Raw genomic sequence first — 18,227 nt, 5'->3', positions numbered from 1 at the left:
TTGAGTATGCAGTGCGTTCACACTGTAGATTATGTGAAATTTGAGTATGCAAGAAATGTACTACTACTAGATTTTCGGTCGGCTGGTATTGGCATACTTATTATTTAGTAGGCAGTATGCAGTATATACTAATTGAGTATGCTAGTATGCAGTATGCTAGTATGCCATTTCGAACACAGCCTGTCCCAACCAGTCAGTGGGTTAGAGAACAGCGCCCCCTGTCGGCCAAACATGTATACCTGTCTCAAAAATACGGCCCAATTGCGTTTCAAAAGGCGTTCTTTTTTATTCATTGACGAATGAAAAGCCTGCTCATTTCTGTGAAGCTGTTGATACAGCCAATAGCCTTTCTGTCACTCAGTTGAGAGAGACATGCGTACAGAGGGTTAGAGAGAACAGATTCGCACAGGCAAGGGGGACACAAGCTTGTACAGCCTTATTCCTTTGACACCTAAAGGGACGCATTCAGCATCAAAGACATTTTTGCGTTTGGATTTCATGTAGTTCAATATTATAGGAGAGTATATTATTCTCTATGCAACAAATATGTTGGAACTGAGTGTGTTGGCCGGGGATTTAATTATAAGGACAATAATAACATCTCAAATACATAGGAGGGCCATATGATACGCAGCCAGTCAATCGCTCTGTAAATTTGACAACCTTGCCTTTTTTTATTTATTATTATTTTGTTTTATTTTCTCTAAAACATGGAATGACTTGTGACTCTCACTGGATTGTTTGATGTTTTGATGGGGCTATTAAGGATCATGATGCCGCCCAAGTTTCAGCTCTTGGCGCTGTTGGCGTTCGCAGGGGCCATGTTCTTCTTGGAGAACCAGATCCAGAAGCTGGAGGAATCCCGAGGAAAGCTCGGTAAGAGATTGCATGGTCAGGCTTGTGCAATAGGCTACAATCGTGTTAACCCTGCACGATTTGCATGCAAACCACAAAACAAAGGCATATAAGCATATGTCTTTGTCTGTGGAAATCAACCTTGACAACTTGGCCACCGATTTGCATTGACTGTGAGTGGGAGATGCATCATTCTCGTTATATTTGGAAAACGACAGGCTTGCATTTCTGACTGCAGGGCAAAATCAAACAGCATTAGCCCTTTGTCTGTCCACGTTTGGGTTGGTAGTGTAGTGATTTAAGGGTATTTTCACTAATTTCAGCCTATTTTGTAAAGAGTGAGTGGGTTGTCAACATTAACATGCACATGCATATGTGAATATTACAAATTATTAACTCCCCTCTGAAGCTGAGACCATCTCAGGTGGTCGGAGTTCGGTTCACTTTAGGTTCGCTTTTCTGGGTGCAAAGTCCACTTGTCATTGGAACCGATTGTGCTTTCCTGGCATGACTCTTGGCCCTCTGGGCTTGTCTTAAATGTCACAATCAACAATGTGCAACTCACCCAAGGTACAAAGCAGTTAGTTAACCTGAGTTCAAATGATGTCATTTGATTTATTAGGATCACCATGGCATTAGCTGATGCAAAGCATCTCATCCCAATACTTCCTGGGGTCCACACAAAACATATACAAGAAACCATCACAAAACAGATAACAAAGAAGAAAAACATAGACATAGGCCTACATAACAACAAATAACATAAATTAAAACAAAATAAAAATCATGGTCACATGGGCATTAGTTTTTAGCGAGCATCACAAAAACACCTAACAAAAAAAGAACCATCCACACCACAAGACAATAAATAACAGAAATATTATTAAAATACTCAGCTAGGATCTAATGCGTATGATGTGTTACTTGTCACTTGTTTTTTTAAAACTGGGTTTTAGACATTATGACCTGGGAGGGAGTTCCAGTCAACTATAGCTCCATACAGCACTGCATGTTGTGTCGAATTGGTGGCATGTCTGGTGGGGTATGTGTGTGCATCAGAGATGAGTGTAAGCTGCCTATACAAACAGAGAGAGGTTTTCAGAACATTCATATTTTTTTACAAACGAAAGAAGTGATGCTTTTAACCTCTCATCAACTTTTAGCCAGAAGAGTCGGTCATGCATGTTTTTATATATTTGCTCAGTAATCTAATTGTGATAGCCTAATACTAGGGTCTGCAGGACATGTTTGGTTAGATGTGGTGTTAAAAAAGAAAAACATCTTTGACTACAGATATGTTTCTCCCCAACTTTTGCACAAGTGAATCTATAGGCCTATGTCTTGACCATGTTAGTTTACAGTCTAAAGTTAGAAGCTTTGTTTCCTGCACTTACTCAATAGCAACATTGTTCATTACCAGATTCAGCTGTGGTTTAGGCCTATAGCTTAAGTGTTTTGTTACAAATGCAATGCTCTTATGCTCCTAATGCTCCAAATATGTTCAGGACAAGTTTATTTTCAGTGATCCAGTTAAATACCATCTGCAACTCTTTGTTGCAGGCTGAGGTGATTTCCTTAACTGTTGGTGCAGACATGTAGAGTCAGTGGCGGGCTGTTTGAAGGGCAGGGGCGAAAAAGAAAAAAAGGGCACCTACTGCACAACATGGGACCCCATCAGTGCACATGGTCAAGTTTAGACCATTGGAGGGGCACCAATAGGGCACGTCCTCTCAAAAGGGCATTTTTGCTACTCAAAAAGGGCACTTAAGAAGAGAGACGTTTTTCAACCTCGCCCCCCGAGTCCGCCAGTGTGTAGAGTATTGAATCATCTGCATACAGACGCACAGGTTTTACAAGTAGCTAAGTGGGAGAGCATTTGTAAAAGTCAAGAAGAGCAGTCGTCACCATGGCAGCAAGACAGCAATAGTTCTCATTGGGTGGTGAACAACATACATACGTTGTTTTATTTTGTTCACCTCTTGGGTTTAAGAGTTGGACTTGTGAAAACAACTTAAGTGAGGACCATGGGGATTAACCTGCACTACAGAGATAGTGCATACTTCCAGGGCTAGGCAGAGGCCATAGCACACTTGGAATACAGCCAGTTAATTTCTGGTTACAATATTAACCAGCACTTCCTCTCTCAAGAAGCAACCCATTCATAAATTTGATAATGAACAGTGCAGGAGCACACACTTCAAAAATGTCCAGAGAGACTATTTATGAATAGTGAGATTATCTCACTATACGATTATAATGAGATTATCTCATGCTGCAACCAATTTATTGGAAGAACTGACTGAGTGGGACTTGAACCGGCCTCACTCCAGTCATAAGGCAGGCACTCTGCATCCTGTTTCATAAAGGTCCTCTGAAGGCCTATTGGGCACTTTTTCCTAAAGAATGTTTTTTTCGAACAACACCCTATTTCATGGTTAGTGAATTGGTGAATGTTGTTGTCAAGTATTGGGTTTATATTGTACAGTGCCTAATATAGAAAGTCTACAAACATTTAAATGACCCAGAGCCTGGAATTGAAATGCATTACATTGGATTTCCCCCCCAGTGATCTACACAGCTTACTGAGCACTTTGAAAGTGAAAGAAAAATTCTGGAAATGTTCAATAATGTGTTAAAATAAAATGTAGAAGCCCTTTGTGGATACTTCGACACAGTCTTTGCTGTGGCTCTCCTAGTATTATCTCAAATTTGGGAAAAAATATGTCCCGATTTTAATGTAAATTAGATAGTTCTTGATAAGCACACCTCTGAAAACCTGTAGAACAGAAAACGTGCTATTTGAGACCCGCCACAGTCAGAGCACATCGACAACATTTACTTGATATTGAGGTTCAATCACTTTTCTTATTAAATTAACTCCAGCTGAGAAGCCACTGTGATTTGTTTTCAGGTTAATTGTCTAGGTTTAATAAAAACCCTCCAAGATTGCAATCATACCATAATTATCTCTGTATCCTGTTGCAACTTGTGTTGTGTGTTATCTGACAACATTATGTCCCAATATGCTAGCTAGGTCAACAGTAGCACTGACGATGGGGGTGCTTATGCATGGACCCTGGGTGGGCTGATCCAATGCTGTGTTAAGAGCTGCTGTGTAAATAGAAACATTGTTTATAAACCTGTCATCTCACGGCTCTTGCAACTGGAATTTAGTGTCTCACCACCAGTCTACCCTATGTTACAACAGGCTTGTTTATTGTTGTTGGTTGTCATTGGTGGTACTCTTTTTTTTTTTACTTTTTCTTTGGCCCACCTCCCCTTGCTGGAGCCGGAGGATGTCTTTATTATCTATTTTGCATAAAAATGCAATAGTTAGACCTACAGAATAACCTTTACCAACAAGCAGAGTGCCCAAGGTTCCCAGTGACACACCCATTCAGTCCAGGGGTAATTAAGAATGGCTTCAATCATTGTGCAATATGTGAGTGTTGATTGCCTCACCTTCGTATGCAATACGTTGAGTTTGGCAATCGATTCCTACAGGATATTGCTTTGATATTCTTATCTGTCAGAATAGAAAATCAGCCCCATAAAAGAACCCCTAAAAGAGATGCCCTGTGTTAAGAGAAGAATGTGCGTCTTCAACATGTTATGCATTGTCGGTGCCACAACCTCCTTGAGAGTGGAATTTGAATTTTCTTCTATTGCTATGCTAGGCACTAAGCCCCTGCCCCGTCATTCACTGCTGACTTGAATGTCTTGGACAGAAATTCATTCAATGAAGGACCTGGCCATCCCTAGATCCACAACATGGACTTTGATAGGAGTGCTTTTGATTTGGTTCAGATAGTAGCCTCTTATTAATACTATGAAATGCCCACAGTGTAAGTGTACAGTGTAAAAATGATTGCTACATCATCAGTAGTAGTTATGACCAGAACAGATCAATTCTGGTCCACATCTTGAACCTTTCATCCCTTATAATGCTGTATTCTTAACCATACTGACTGAAATAATGTTGACTGAACATACACCAATAACATGAACATTTGTGCAATGGGCAATTCCACAGTAACAAAAATATGTCAACCAAAAATCTTTGATAGCAAAGTTTAACTAACCATACAACACGAAAATGGAAGAAAAAAAACGTACTTAAGAACTGTGCAGATTACCAATTTGGTAACAGAATGACCTCATATGACCTTCATATGATGGAAGATGGTTGGTATTTCTCATTTCATTTTCCCAAAATATAGATTCTTAACTTTCATTTGAAACTCAATGTGATATGCTCTGATGAATTCCATGTTGGTCCTTGTACACGGAACTGCCCCAGTACCAAACTTTTTACTGGCATGTTGTAAATTATGCACAAGGAGTGCCTCTCTCAAAGCAGGGGATTCAGCTTTATTGAATAGGCTTGGTTTTATCATGATGTACAGTGCCCTGCGTGAGGAACAGGGACAGATTTTCATTCTTCTTTTAGCTCTATATGCCAAAAGTTTGCATTTGAAATCAAACAATTACTATGAGTTTAAAGTGGAGATTCACAGATTTTATTTGAGGGTATTTGTGTACCTATAGGTTTCACCATTTAGAAATGACAACACTTTTTATACACCGTCCCCCTATTTCAGGGCACGTTGTTGTCATTTCTAAATGGTGAAAATACCACACAAACACCCTCAAATAAACGCTGAGAATCTCTACTTTAACCTCACTATCCAGTAAAATCCCACTTTTGAAGTATAGAACCAAAAGAAGAAAGTCCTCACTGGACACAATCCTTCCTCTTACCTTTATTAATAAGAGCTCTGTCTCATCTCTCACCAAGTTCAACTCCAGCTCTTTGCTAAACGGTGGTAGACACGACATCGCTGTATTTAGCCTCCCCAGGGTTATAAAAAGGTTTGAGTCATGTGCTGTAAGTCGACTGGCATTCATTACAGAGGCTACTGTACCTCTTGTGGGCCAGAGTGTGGATCTCACTCAGCTTTGCAACATGCCATTGGAGTGCCTAATGGAGGGGAACCTACCGGGGAAAAAGCAGGTGTCAGAAATGGATTTGGTGTAGACAGAGTGCTAATGGCCCGAGCTCTAGCTGTTAGGTTGATTGTGTATTTATGGCATTGGCTTGGCACTTAGAGACATTTGTGTCCTGTGGATGTTACTCTGTATGTGCTACATTTTCATGCAGTTGTAGCTATGAGTATGACAGACAGACTAATCACGTTGTTTATGAACTGTTCCACACTGCTGCAGTCAGTGTTCCCTTGTCATATCTGTGGCTTGACAAATGATGCAGTCTGTCTTAATCCTGGGAATTGCATGTTATATCACAATACGATATCGATATCTCTATTGGGATTTGATACTACGAAATATTACGATTCAATATTGCAAAATAAGAAAAAGTCGTTATACAGTTGAATCATATGATGAACATCATGTGAAGCCAGACATTTTTTTTTTTTTTACATGAGAAGAAGAATAAAGTTGTCCTCCAAAGGGGATTGGAGGTGGGCAAAAACATTGTCCCCCACCACTAGTCTGTGTAGCCTAATTAAGCATGCGTGAAAGCAGGTGTCTTTCCCCACAGGTGGCATTTATTCGAGGTGAGCTACTATCAGTACTGATCAACGTCCTTTCAGAGACGGAGCCACTGTTGCTTTGTCACATTCAACACATAATGATATTACTTCCTTCTGATTCCTTCCTTTGCCAGTCAATATCCATAAACACCTCTTTTATCTGTCTGACGCTGACGCTGCTGGAAGATGATGATAATCCCCTGTGGTCACACAGTCTTTGGGTGGCTGTCTGAAATTGCATCTGCTCCTTCAGAGCTGTGAGTTGTATCAAAGGAGCAAAAAAATATTTAATTTTCATCTCAACAGAAACATACTTAAACCCCTGGCTGTTCAAATTATAAGCATCCACAAAAGGCGAGAAGAAACACTCCTTTTAGCATTTTACCACCAATTTTATCAGAGAAAGGGGGGGGATAAGGCAGTCTGGCTGAACTGCTCTACTTCTCTCCTGCTTGCATTTAACATATTGCCTTACTGCTGAATAATTCTAGAATTGGTATTCATCTTGTTTGCTACAGTGCATCTTGTATCAGTCCTGTACCTACTGTATAGGAACCTGAGTGTTTCTCTTATCTGCTGCCCGTCCTTGTTGTAGTACTTTCTGTCCAGCATTGCTCTGTATGCCACTGGCACACGGAGTCTGCAGACTCTTCAGGGACGGCCTCTTACCACAGAAGTTGTGTGTCACAGAAAGGACATTTGGCATACATACAGTAGGCTACATGAGTCATGTCCTTGTTCATGAATTAGCTATGTCAATGAACTGTTCATGGGCTCTAGTTCTTGAGGACTAGGATTGAGGACTGCCTGCCACTGTCTGACAACATGGAAAACTTTGGCTGTTCCTCTCTGCTCTATATATTTTTTAAGTAATGACAGTAAATGATGGATCTCATACTGATACATTTTCAACGTGGGGAAGGAACTCTGTAGTGTATTCTCTGTAATGCTTTTGGTCCTATTAAGCTGTCCATCCATCCTCATCATCCTATGAATAGCTTAACTCAGCAGCATTGCTTGAAAGATTGTGGATGTTCCCTTGACTCCGATCTATGCATTATTAACAGTGTGTTATGGGCAGAGAATCAAATATCTGTCTTGTAGCAACAAGATCTGCATTGTCATGTAAGCTGTTTGTATTTAGGCCTAGTGAGGTATACTGTGGTTTTCACTACATTATTCATCTGTCAAACCATTTCTTTTGGTGATCGACTTGGAGAAAGAATCCCTCTATAATTCTGGGAAGATAATCTTATTATTCAGACAAGATGATATTTTATACATTTCTCAACCACCTTCGATCATAAGAATATGCTTTGACTTGGTGGAAAAGGGTCTGAAAATCTACCAGAAACGTATTTAACAAAACTATTACCGAAAACCCACATAAGTGTACGTTATTTTCAGATTGCTCTGCCTCATTAGGAGCGAGGATAATGAAAGTGAGAAAGTACTTTTAACAAAAGTAAGAAGGAGCCAATAGGTAGACCTACCGAATACGTTTTCTTTTACTGATATCAATTTGGTTTATGTATTAATAAGTGATTAAAACAGGTAATTCTGTTACCAAATCATTAACAGAATAACCAAATAAAATCGGTAATTAATTACAAAAATGTAATTGGCTACATATAGCCTAACCTAAAAGGCTTCTTCTGTCCCTGTGAGGGAACCCAGGAAGGGCTCCATAGACCCGTTATTTTTTTTACAGTTCTACATGGGACCCCAACGGGGTTCTACAGGGACAACCGAAAACCATTGGGAAATCATAACAGGTGTACAAACCACTGTATCAACATCCTCATCTCACGCTCCATTAAATGCTTCATTGTTGTTGACTACAGAGGGGGAAGCAGCAAAGCCAGCAAATCTCATCCTTGAAGGGTCAAGGGTCAAGGGTTTTGGTTTGGCATGTTTGAAAGTGAAACATTAAGCCCCCAGCGCCGTTCTGTTACTGAGGAATTTCCCATATGCACACCTGTCAGTCAAATGTTCTGAGCTTAAGACAACTGAGAGAAATATAAGGTAACTGTGATTAGCGCATCGTGTGTATTTCCTCAGCTTGCACTGACACTGACGCTCTAAGCTTAAAGTGCACAGCTCCCATATATTCTGACAGGAAGAGGTCTTTTTTTTGTCTGGTCAGATCGACCCTTCACACAAAACAATGTTCCTTAAAACTGTCTGCAGAAGCAGGTCTCACTGACATTGGCATACATGTTTTGTCTTCTTTCAATGACATACCAGAATATTTTGTCTGGCTTCACAGAAAAACAGAAGCTTGTTTAAACTCTCATATGGAACAATAAGACTACACTTGACCTTGACATTACTACTAAAAACCTGGCCTCCAGAAAATAAGCATTCTAGCTATAACTCATTCTATAGCTTGGCTTTCAGTCCTAGAAATAGGACACACTCCACTGCCCACCTCTGTTGATAATGGAATGAGTGAAATGTCTACACTATATTGGTCTTTTGGTTGTAGTTTCCCATTTCCTACCTCCCCCCCCAGCCCAGTCCCTGTCCTCTCACCCAGCTGTCTAGACCTCAGCTGGTCAGGACGGACATGAATGAGATCTTTCATAGAGCATCAATGCAGCAGTTGTGTCTCAATCAAACCAGGAAAAGTCCCCCCAGAAACAGTCATCTTCCTAAAAAGAACACTTAAGGAATTATAGAGTGACTGATGGTGCCCCTGCCGCTGTTACCTACTTCTTCCCAAACATTGGGGTAGTGGTGGTCTAGTGGATAGTGAGTTGGACTTGTGATCGGAAGGTTGTGAGTTCAAATCCCGCCTGAAACCACACCACTACTAGTGTGCCCTTGAGTAAGGCACTTAGCCCTCAGTTACTCCAGGGGGAATGTCCCTGTAATTCGTAATTGTAAGTCGCTTTGGATAAAGGCGTCTGCTAAATGGCAAAATTATTAATTATAATTATTACTTCAGTGCATAATTTGATTTCCAGTTGTTGCAGTAGTGAAAAGCTAGCCCATGCATTTCTGATGTCGCATGCTTGTAGTTTAATTGAATCTATCCAGAACAATCGAGAACAATGCACCAATAGAGAACAATGGCTATGCAGGGCACCAATAGAGAACAATGGCTATGCAAGGGCACCAATAGAGACTCGGCATTTCTGTTCTACTTTCCCTCTAAAGTCAGTCACACACTCCTTTAACTACCTGCTCATGAGTGTTGAAATAATTGGGTGTCACTTTCCTAATTGTCCCCCTAGAAACCACGCCACAGGCCGTACAGCCCTACAGCTGTATTTATATATATATATAAAATAAATAAATAAAACAGCGCTTACATTTTTACAGCAGCAGCCTAGATCTCCCCCTAGTCATCCTCCATTGATTTTGCAATCCATTGCTATTCAAGCCGAACCATACAAGGTCTCTCATACTGGTGATATCCAATCTCTATTACCCGCAGTCTAGGCTTCGGGGCTAACCTCCTCGGGGATTAAGAGTTCCGGAGTATGATGGATTTATGAGCTGCTGGGAGAAAGGATCATCTTCTCCCCAGTTTTATTATCCCATCAGATCTTATGAGATGGCTATAATACATGACAACCTGTCATATCGCAAATTTGGAGGTGAATATGAATCATGATTTGAAATGGGTTACCTCTAATAAACCGTGAAATTGTTTTAGTAAATACTGATAGCTATGTTGCCGTTTTTTTTTTTATTTGAATTCAGAATAATAGGCTTATTACAGTTGTTAAGAAGACTCTCGCCTCCATCCTAATTAGCCTTGAATGCATGAAGATGAGGGGGAACCAACGGAAATGGGGAATGAATAGAGGCATGCTGTGTGGCCAAAGTGATTCAGCTCGACAGAGAAGGCTTTTGTCTAGTAATGAAATGACCTCAAAAGGGACCATTAAAGCTTAGCCTAAGTGTGTGTGGCTCCCACCGATACAGTGGTTTGAAATGAGCATGTTTTAACACAATGGACTACAACAAAGCTCTCCTTGCCTAGTTTGTTGTTGGCACAGAACACCATGCACCCAAGTGGTCTTAGGAATGTTTTGATAATTCTGCTCATCATTGTCAGGGGTAGGGAGAGATCTAGATTCATTTGTTACAGGTAGAGAGCGACTAGGCTATATCAGGACTGGGGAATTGATTGTGCTTTAGAAAGCATAGTCATAAGCATTTCATTTCATTGCACTGCATCCTGTATATTGTAGCTATATTTCATTAACAAACTTTGATTTGATTTGAGAAAGGCTACATCTAATATGTAGCCTAAGTCGTAAGTGGTCAGAAAATACAGGCCTTTTTTTAGCTGTTTGCTTTGGATGACGTGTGGATGCATCTGTATCACTTAGCTACGGGTGTCATTGACAACCACTCAGACTGCCACCTGTCCACAGACCAGATTACAGTTAGCACCAGTTGCTAGCAGCACACAGTGGTGTATGAGTTTGAGCACTTGCTTTGATCAGTAGAACATTAACAGCTGCTTGGGAGGGAGGGGGTCAGTGTGTGTTTGTGGCGCAGTGTGAGGAGGCGGCGTGGTCACAGATGACATCTTAATTGCCCCTCAGCTGCCAGCTGCCAGCCGGCCTGTCTCAGTGGCTACTAGGCCTGGCTCAGGTTGGCTTCGGTCCGAGGTCCCACGAGTATTAGGTGCTTAGGAGTGTTCTGTTCCTGAACAGACCTAAGGCATTGTGACATCATCAGTCAATCTTAAACTGATTTAGACCTGGAACAACCCCTAGTGATATGGCTCCAATTGTTGTCTATTTATCTGTAATGATGTTCCCACACTTCTGACGAACTTCATTCGTCATTCGCACACTTTCCCAAATGTTCGGATGGTCGTCTTGTGTCCAACATATCAAACTTGGCCTTCATTTACAATACAATGACTGGGAGAATCTGCTGTTTGCATGGTGGCCATTGACTTAATCTGCTTAATCTACCAACAAATCATCTCCCATGATGCACCACACATTTGTGATTCGGGGCCACACCTCACAGTCGTGTAATTCGCTGAAATCAAATAATGACAAAGGCCAGCTTTGACTAGCTTTGTTATTCCAGGCTTAATATGCTGTGTGAAAGAGCCTGGGGACAAGGTTAATTTAATTCAAGGTTATTCAAGTCTGCATAGTCATGCACTGCAATAGAGGAAGGGATTTCATTTTTGAACTTTGAATAGATACTTCACCCAAGTTGCAAAGTTAGGCGATCCAATTTTATGGATACACAGAAAATACTGGATTTAGAGTGTAATAATAATAAAAATTATAATAAAAGAATAGTTTTATTGCCGTATAATCAACTTGTTAGTCAGTTGTTGGAATTTTGTATTTTATGTTCTAGTCAAGGGGTTGGCCATAGACCGCAATTAGGGGTTCAGTGCCTTGCTCAAGGACACCTCGACATGTGACCAGCCGGGGCTCGAACCGCCGACCTTGCGGTCATTAGATGCCTGCTCTACCTCCTGAGCCACTGCCGCCCCGTATACTAGTAGTCATTGATAGTTACTAATAGTGTATTTGGTTGAATTATCCTTATAACCCCTCTTATTATTATTATTGATCTACAGAGCGGGCCATAGCCCGGCACGAAGTTCGTGAGATCGAGCAGTGGCACACGCAGGATGGTCTGCGGGAGCGGGAGGTCCCCTCGATGGGCGACAGCGAGGACGTGGTGGTCATCTACAACCGGGTCCCCAAGACGGCCAGCACCTCCTTCACCAACATCGCCTACGACCTCTGTGCCAAGAACCACTACCACGTGCTGCACATCAACACCACCAAGAACAACCCTGTCATGTCCATGCAGGATCAGGTGAGAGGCCAGACTGGTGCGTGTGTGTGTGTGTGTGTGTGTGTGTGTGTGTGTGTGTGTGTGAGTGTGTGAGTGTGTGAGTGTGAGTGTGAGTGTGTGAGTGTGAGTGTGAGTGTGAGTGTGAGTGTGAGTGTGAGTGTGAGTGTGAGTGTGAGTGTGAGTGTGTGTGTGTACGACGTGTGTGTGTGAGTGTGTATTCTTTCTTTCTTCTCAGACAATGTTTTGCATACCCTGCATACCTTTGAAGTCTGCTAGACGCTATAACCCACAAATGCTGTTGTGCAGAAGAAGAAGCTACTAGCCAAAAGCTTTAACGTAGTGTGTCCCTACCTAACCTAGAGGAAGCTATAATGAAATTCCATGCCCTAGAGACCATGCCCCTTCAGTGGAAAAGAGAGGAGAGAATGAAAGTTAAAGACAGAGGAAGAAGAGAGGACATAGACGAATAGAAAGAGGAATGAAGGTGGGCTCAGAGAATAGGGTAGAAATCAGGTTTGGCTCATATATGTTTATTTTCTTGTCTGTCTGTCTCAGGTCCGGTTTGTGAAGAATGTGACATCGTGGAGGGAGATGAAGCCAGCGATCTATCACGGACACGTCTCCTTCCTGGACTTCACAAAGTGAGAGCTGCTCAGCAAAAACGACCACTGCAGAGGCACCATGCACCACCCAGATTGAGACTTACGCGCATACACTTCTTATGTCTCCACCTTGTGGTTTTACAGAATATCAGACAGTAGAGTGCACCATTCTCTTGGAATGGGAAAAGATGCACCTCTGAATCCTGTGAAATAGGGTATCCATGGCAGCTGGATGCATTCGATCTCTATCTGTCGTACTAACGCTTCCGCTCCATTGAACAGTAGCAACATAACTATTGGTCGACACCTCGTAGTAATACACTACTTCAGATGGATAACCTAAATTATTAATGAACTCAGATTAGTATCTATCATAACTAAAAAAAAACTCTCTCCTTCAGGTTTGGGGTGAAGAAGAAGCCCATCTACATTAATGTCATCAGGGACCCCATCGAGCGCCTCGTGTCCTACTACTACTTCTTGCGCTTCGGGGACGACTACCGCCCGGGCCTGAGGCGCAGGAAACAGGGGGACAAGAAGGTCAATCCCATAATAACCCTTTGTGTTCATAATATGGTCACATGTTCAGTGTCGTTTCATATCAACACTGCAAACCACACTTGGAAACAAAGTCAAGGAAGGCATTGCTATCTATTGTGTATCTGAGGACAGGCGACCTATATTTTAAAACATACCACCATAGCCATGAGCTATCCATGAGACATCTTAATAATTATAATAATTATAATAATAATAATTTTGCCATTTAGCAGACGCTTTTATCCAAAGCGACTTACAATTACGAATTACAGGGACATTCCCCCTGGAGTAACTGAGGGCTAAGTACCTTACTCAAGGGCACACTAGTAGTGGTGTGGCTTCAGGCGGGATTTGAACTCACAACCTTCCGATCGGAAGTCCAACACACTATCCACTAGACCACCACTACCCCCCTATCTTCTGCCCCTCAGCATTGCGTCTCCTGAAGACACCCGCTTTTCCCCTCTACTGTGTCCCTAAAAACTTCTATTGCCCCCCTTGTACTATTTCTTTGTTTCTCCAGTGTAAAAAAATAAAAAATGTAAAAGTTTAGAAGGTGATAGAAGAAGGTTTTTCCAGCTGGATTACTCTTCCTGCTACGACTGGTGGATTGATGATTCACTTGCTTAGTATTCAAATGTATTGATTGTAAGTCGCTTTGGAATAAGGCGTCTGCTAAATGCCAAAAATGTAAATATAGCTATCTGTTTTAACACTGGGTATTTGTGTGTGTGTGTTGCAGACCTTTGATGAGTGTGTGTCGGCGGGAGGCTCGGACTGCGCACCAGAGAAACTCTGGCTGCAGATCCCTTTCTTCTGTGGTCACTACTCTGAGTGCTGGTATGTTCCCTTCTACATCCTCCACCCTCACTATCAACAACCTATCCAAACCCCCAACCTATACTGTATAACACACTTCTTAGAGCGCTGGTATATTGTATGGACACCAAACATCAAAGCCCACAAAGAACATCATTATATAGTATGCTGCTTAGAGGGCACTAAGGATATTACCCCTCAATATTTCTTTGATTCCTCTATTAGCCTTGATGTGCTCTTGCTCCCTAGTGATCTTTATAAATCTCTCTCTCTCTCTACTTCCCTCCCTTCCTATCCCCTTTCCCACTCCATTTCCCTCCATCCCTCCATCCTCATATCCATTCTCCCCCTATTCTCCCTTCCCATCCCCTACATCTCCCATCACCTCTTCCCTCTCCATCTATCCTCCCCTGGTCCTCCGTGGGCTGTAGGAACGTGGGCAGTCACTGGGCCCTGGAGCAGGCCAAGTATAACCTGGTGAACGAGTACCTGCTGGTTGGGGTGACTGAGGAGCTGGAGGACTTTGTGATGATGCTGGAGGCGGCGCTGCCTCGCTTCTTCAGGGGCGCCACAGAGCTCTACAAGACAGGTACCAACCTGCTACCTAAAGCTGTATTGTAGTTTAAATAGACATTTTGACTGCTAATCTTAACTAATCCTCACCATTGTTCACAGCTATAACAATGCACTGGTGCTGTAATGCCAAATAGTGTCCAGGTGCCAAAATCTGTCCGGATTATGTAATCAGGTCTTTCAAATGCTATGACGCGTTCGTTGCTATGCCGACGCTATGCCGACGCTAGCATTCCGGCATGCTAATTTCAAAAAGTAATTTGCTACGCTGATGTTAACAAGTTGGCTAGTTTAGCAAACCCACATCACATCAGTCAAAGTAGTGATAAATATAATTCCATAACTGGATATGACTTTGTTTCAAATCATAGCTAACTAGCTGTCTTACTTATTTACTTATAATCTAGCAGCATGCCTGTCATTTGACTGAACTATTACTGTCCCAAATGTACATTTGATAAGTAAGTAAGTAAGCTAGCTAGCTAGCTAGCTCTGATTGGAAACAAAGTAGTATCCAGTTCTGGAACTATATTGATCATTACAACGGAAATGTTGGCACCCAGACAGTATTTGGCATGACAGTGCCTCTCACCATTTAACTTGGCTTTTACTTAATATTTTACCTGTTACCTTGAATGTCTTCACCACAGGGAAGAAATCCCACCTAAGGAAGACAAGCGAGAAGAAGCCACCCACCAAGGAGTCCATCGCTAAGCTGCAGCAGTCAGCCATCTGGAAAATGGAGAATGAGTTCTATGAGTTTGCCCTGGAACAGTTCCAGTTCGTTCGAGCCCATGCTGTTAGGGAGAAGGACGGTGAACTCTATCTGCTGGCGCAGAACTTCTTTTACGAGAAGATCTACCCCAAAACTAACTGAGACAAACACTGAGGATCAGAACCTTCGTCCGGGCATCGTGCCATAGTCACACACACTGGGGACTGGGGAGGCAAGGAGTGGGAGCTATCTCGGCCTAAGAACAGCTCTAGCTGGTCGATGGAACTGTCTGTGTTGGACTTAGGTCAGCAGTTTGTGAATGTTGTCCATGAAGCTGACTCCTGTTCCATCTCCATAATAGGTAACAGAACCAGGAATCCGCCTGCGTCTTTTGCAAGTGCCAATAGGTCATCTTCCCACTAGCATCTAGGACTCCTGTTCACTTCCCATGAGAAAGGTTATAGGAGTGGCGTGGTGTTGGACACATGGCTAGAGACTAAGTTGGCTCCGTCTACTTGGCAGCTGCCCATATCCTCTTTTTGTCTGGTCTCATGATTAGTGTTTTCCATCCAGAGAGAGTTTTTATTAGCTGTGTTCTGTTTGGTTGCCTTTCTCTTGTATTTTTAATTCTAATACTATTGTTGTCTATGAAGACAGTATACATAAAGAGGGTATCATTTTTGTGGTTCAATGGCCAACGCCTCTTACTAATTAACTACTGTTTTATCTTGGTATGGACTATCACTGGGGGTGATGAAGCACCCTGTTCATGACTGTGGTACTATTCTGTGTTTTATACTGTATTCTGTTGTTCCATGACTCTTGTTCACTTGTACCTAGTTGGTTTTGACTAGGTGATGAGGGAGCTGTTTACACATGATGTAATTAAACTATGAAAGACAGATGACTGACATGATTCTGCTGCTGTACATATTAAACTAATTTCCAATACATTTTGGATCGAAAGGCTATTTCAAGTGCTAAGAACTTAATATGTGTGTTTATTTAACCTTTTGGATGAGCCTTCTGAATGAAGAAAATATCTTTCATTTCCTGTTTTTTTCTTGACATATATGAATGACTAGAGATCATTTTGAGATAATTTGTTTTCTATCGTTCCAAGCCTGTTTGCTACCATTGAACCCAGAGAGTGCTCACAAAGCCAAATCTCTGCTGCGTGATTATTATAATTTCATTGTCTTTCTGTTTCCTTGCAAGCTGCAACTACGGTATTTGTACGTCTTTATTTCTGATTCAAGATTTAACTTTGTCCTGTTTTTGTCACCAGTCTTGGTTTCCTCTCCCGACTGCCTACCGCTTGTTAAGTCTGACGTCAAAAGTGACGTTTTGCCATTTCCGAGTCCAAACCAGAAATTCTCCGCACCAGAGTACCTTTGAACTACAGCGGTAGAATGACAGTTTAATCGTTTTTTAGACTCTGATCTATTCATACAACAAGGGACACAACACTTTCCCGTTTTCTCCATATTGTCAGGGTATTTGAGCCTCGGAAAAGCGCTATATAAATATAATTAATTATTATTATTATTTCGGCATTTCGAAGACAGCGCCTCAGCCAACGTTGGACCCGGAAACACGTCACGACTTAACAAGCGGTATATTGCCTACCAACCAGAGGCTGTGTGCAGCCCCTCTACCTATCTCAGCCCAGCCTCAATTACTACATTTAAATATCTCAATAACATTAAAAAGTGATATTCTTAACAATTCAAGCCTCGGCTTAGACCTCGGGGGCCAAGGTACAAAAAGCAACAAGGTATTTGCTCCAGGGTGAATAAATGGACGTCTGGATCTCCCATGAATGAATGGAATGAATGAATGAATGGACTTTATTTGTCATTGCTACAGTACAGGTACCAAACAACGAAATGTAGGAGGGGTGGCTCCCCTGGTGTTAGGAAAGGGAAGATTTTATTTTTTATTTTTTAGAAAAAGCATAAAATCACAAGAAGGTAAGGAGCTGGTTTACATAAATAAAGGCTATGTACACAATCCACTGTACTATACTGCACAGATAGTCAACTAGGGTTGTCATATTGCACAAAAGTATTTTTTCACGTTATTTTAAAGTGTCACAGTTTGCAGGCTATGAAGCGGTGAGAAAGGATTCTGAGGGGAGGTAGTAGGCCAAAGTGAATCCCACAGAGATTCTCATGTAAAAGCCTGTGTGATATAATAGAGGCTACGTTTTGAAACATACACTGAACAAAAATATAAACACGACACTTTTTGTTTTTGCCCCAATTTTTCCACGAGTTGAAATCAAAGATCTAAAAGACTTTTTCTATGTACACAAAAGGCTGGATATTGGCAGGAACTGTTGTATGCTCAACAGGTGACATGTCCAGGTGAGTATGCAGGCCATGCAAGAACTGGGATGTTTTCAGCTTCCAGGAATTGTGTACAGATCCTTGCAACATGGGGCCGTGCAGCGTTATCATGCTGACACATGAGGTGATGGTGGTGGATGAATTTCACAACAGTGGGCCTCGGGATCTCATCACCGTATCTCTGTGCATTCAAAATGCCATCAATAAAATGCATGTGTTCGTTGTCCGTAGCATATACCAGGGTTCCCACGGGTCCTTGAAATCCTTGAAAGTTTGTGAATTAAAAAAATAAAAATAATCAAGACCTTGAAAGTTTTTTAAAATAGACATGGGTCATTGAAAGTGCTTGAATTCCCCTCTCTATCTCTCTCTCTAAAATATATATATTAAAAAAACGTTTTACGTAATTATAGAGACCATC

The 18,227-nt window shown here is 41.7% G+C and overlaps 1 protein-coding gene across 1 annotated transcript; it reads left to right on the top strand.

Moving 5' to 3' along the window:
- The first annotated feature begins 389 nt into the window (after nt 1-389).
- Nucleotides 390-16,420, top strand: LOC308168239 (heparan sulfate 2-O-sulfotransferase 1). Its single transcript, XM_080542747.1, has 7 exons — nt 390-876; nt 11,983-12,227; nt 12,762-12,847; nt 13,210-13,348; nt 14,091-14,188; nt 14,599-14,756; nt 15,391-16,420. The coding sequence occupies exons 1-7, from the start codon at nt 753-755 to the stop codon at nt 15,615-15,617; spliced, it is 1,077 nt and encodes a 358-aa protein (XP_080398873.1). The 5' UTR covers nt 390-752; the 3' UTR covers nt 15,618-16,420.
- The last annotated feature ends 1,807 nt before the right edge of the window (nt 16,421-18,227 follow it).

The sequence above is a fragment of the Nansenia antarctica genome, assembly GCF_963989245.1.
Source record: "Nansenia antarctica genome assembly, chromosome: 12".
Classification (NCBI taxonomy): domain Eukaryota; kingdom Metazoa; phylum Chordata; class Actinopteri; order Argentiniformes; family Microstomatidae; genus Nansenia; species Nansenia antarctica.
This window is presented reverse-complemented; position numbering and strand designations above follow the sequence as displayed.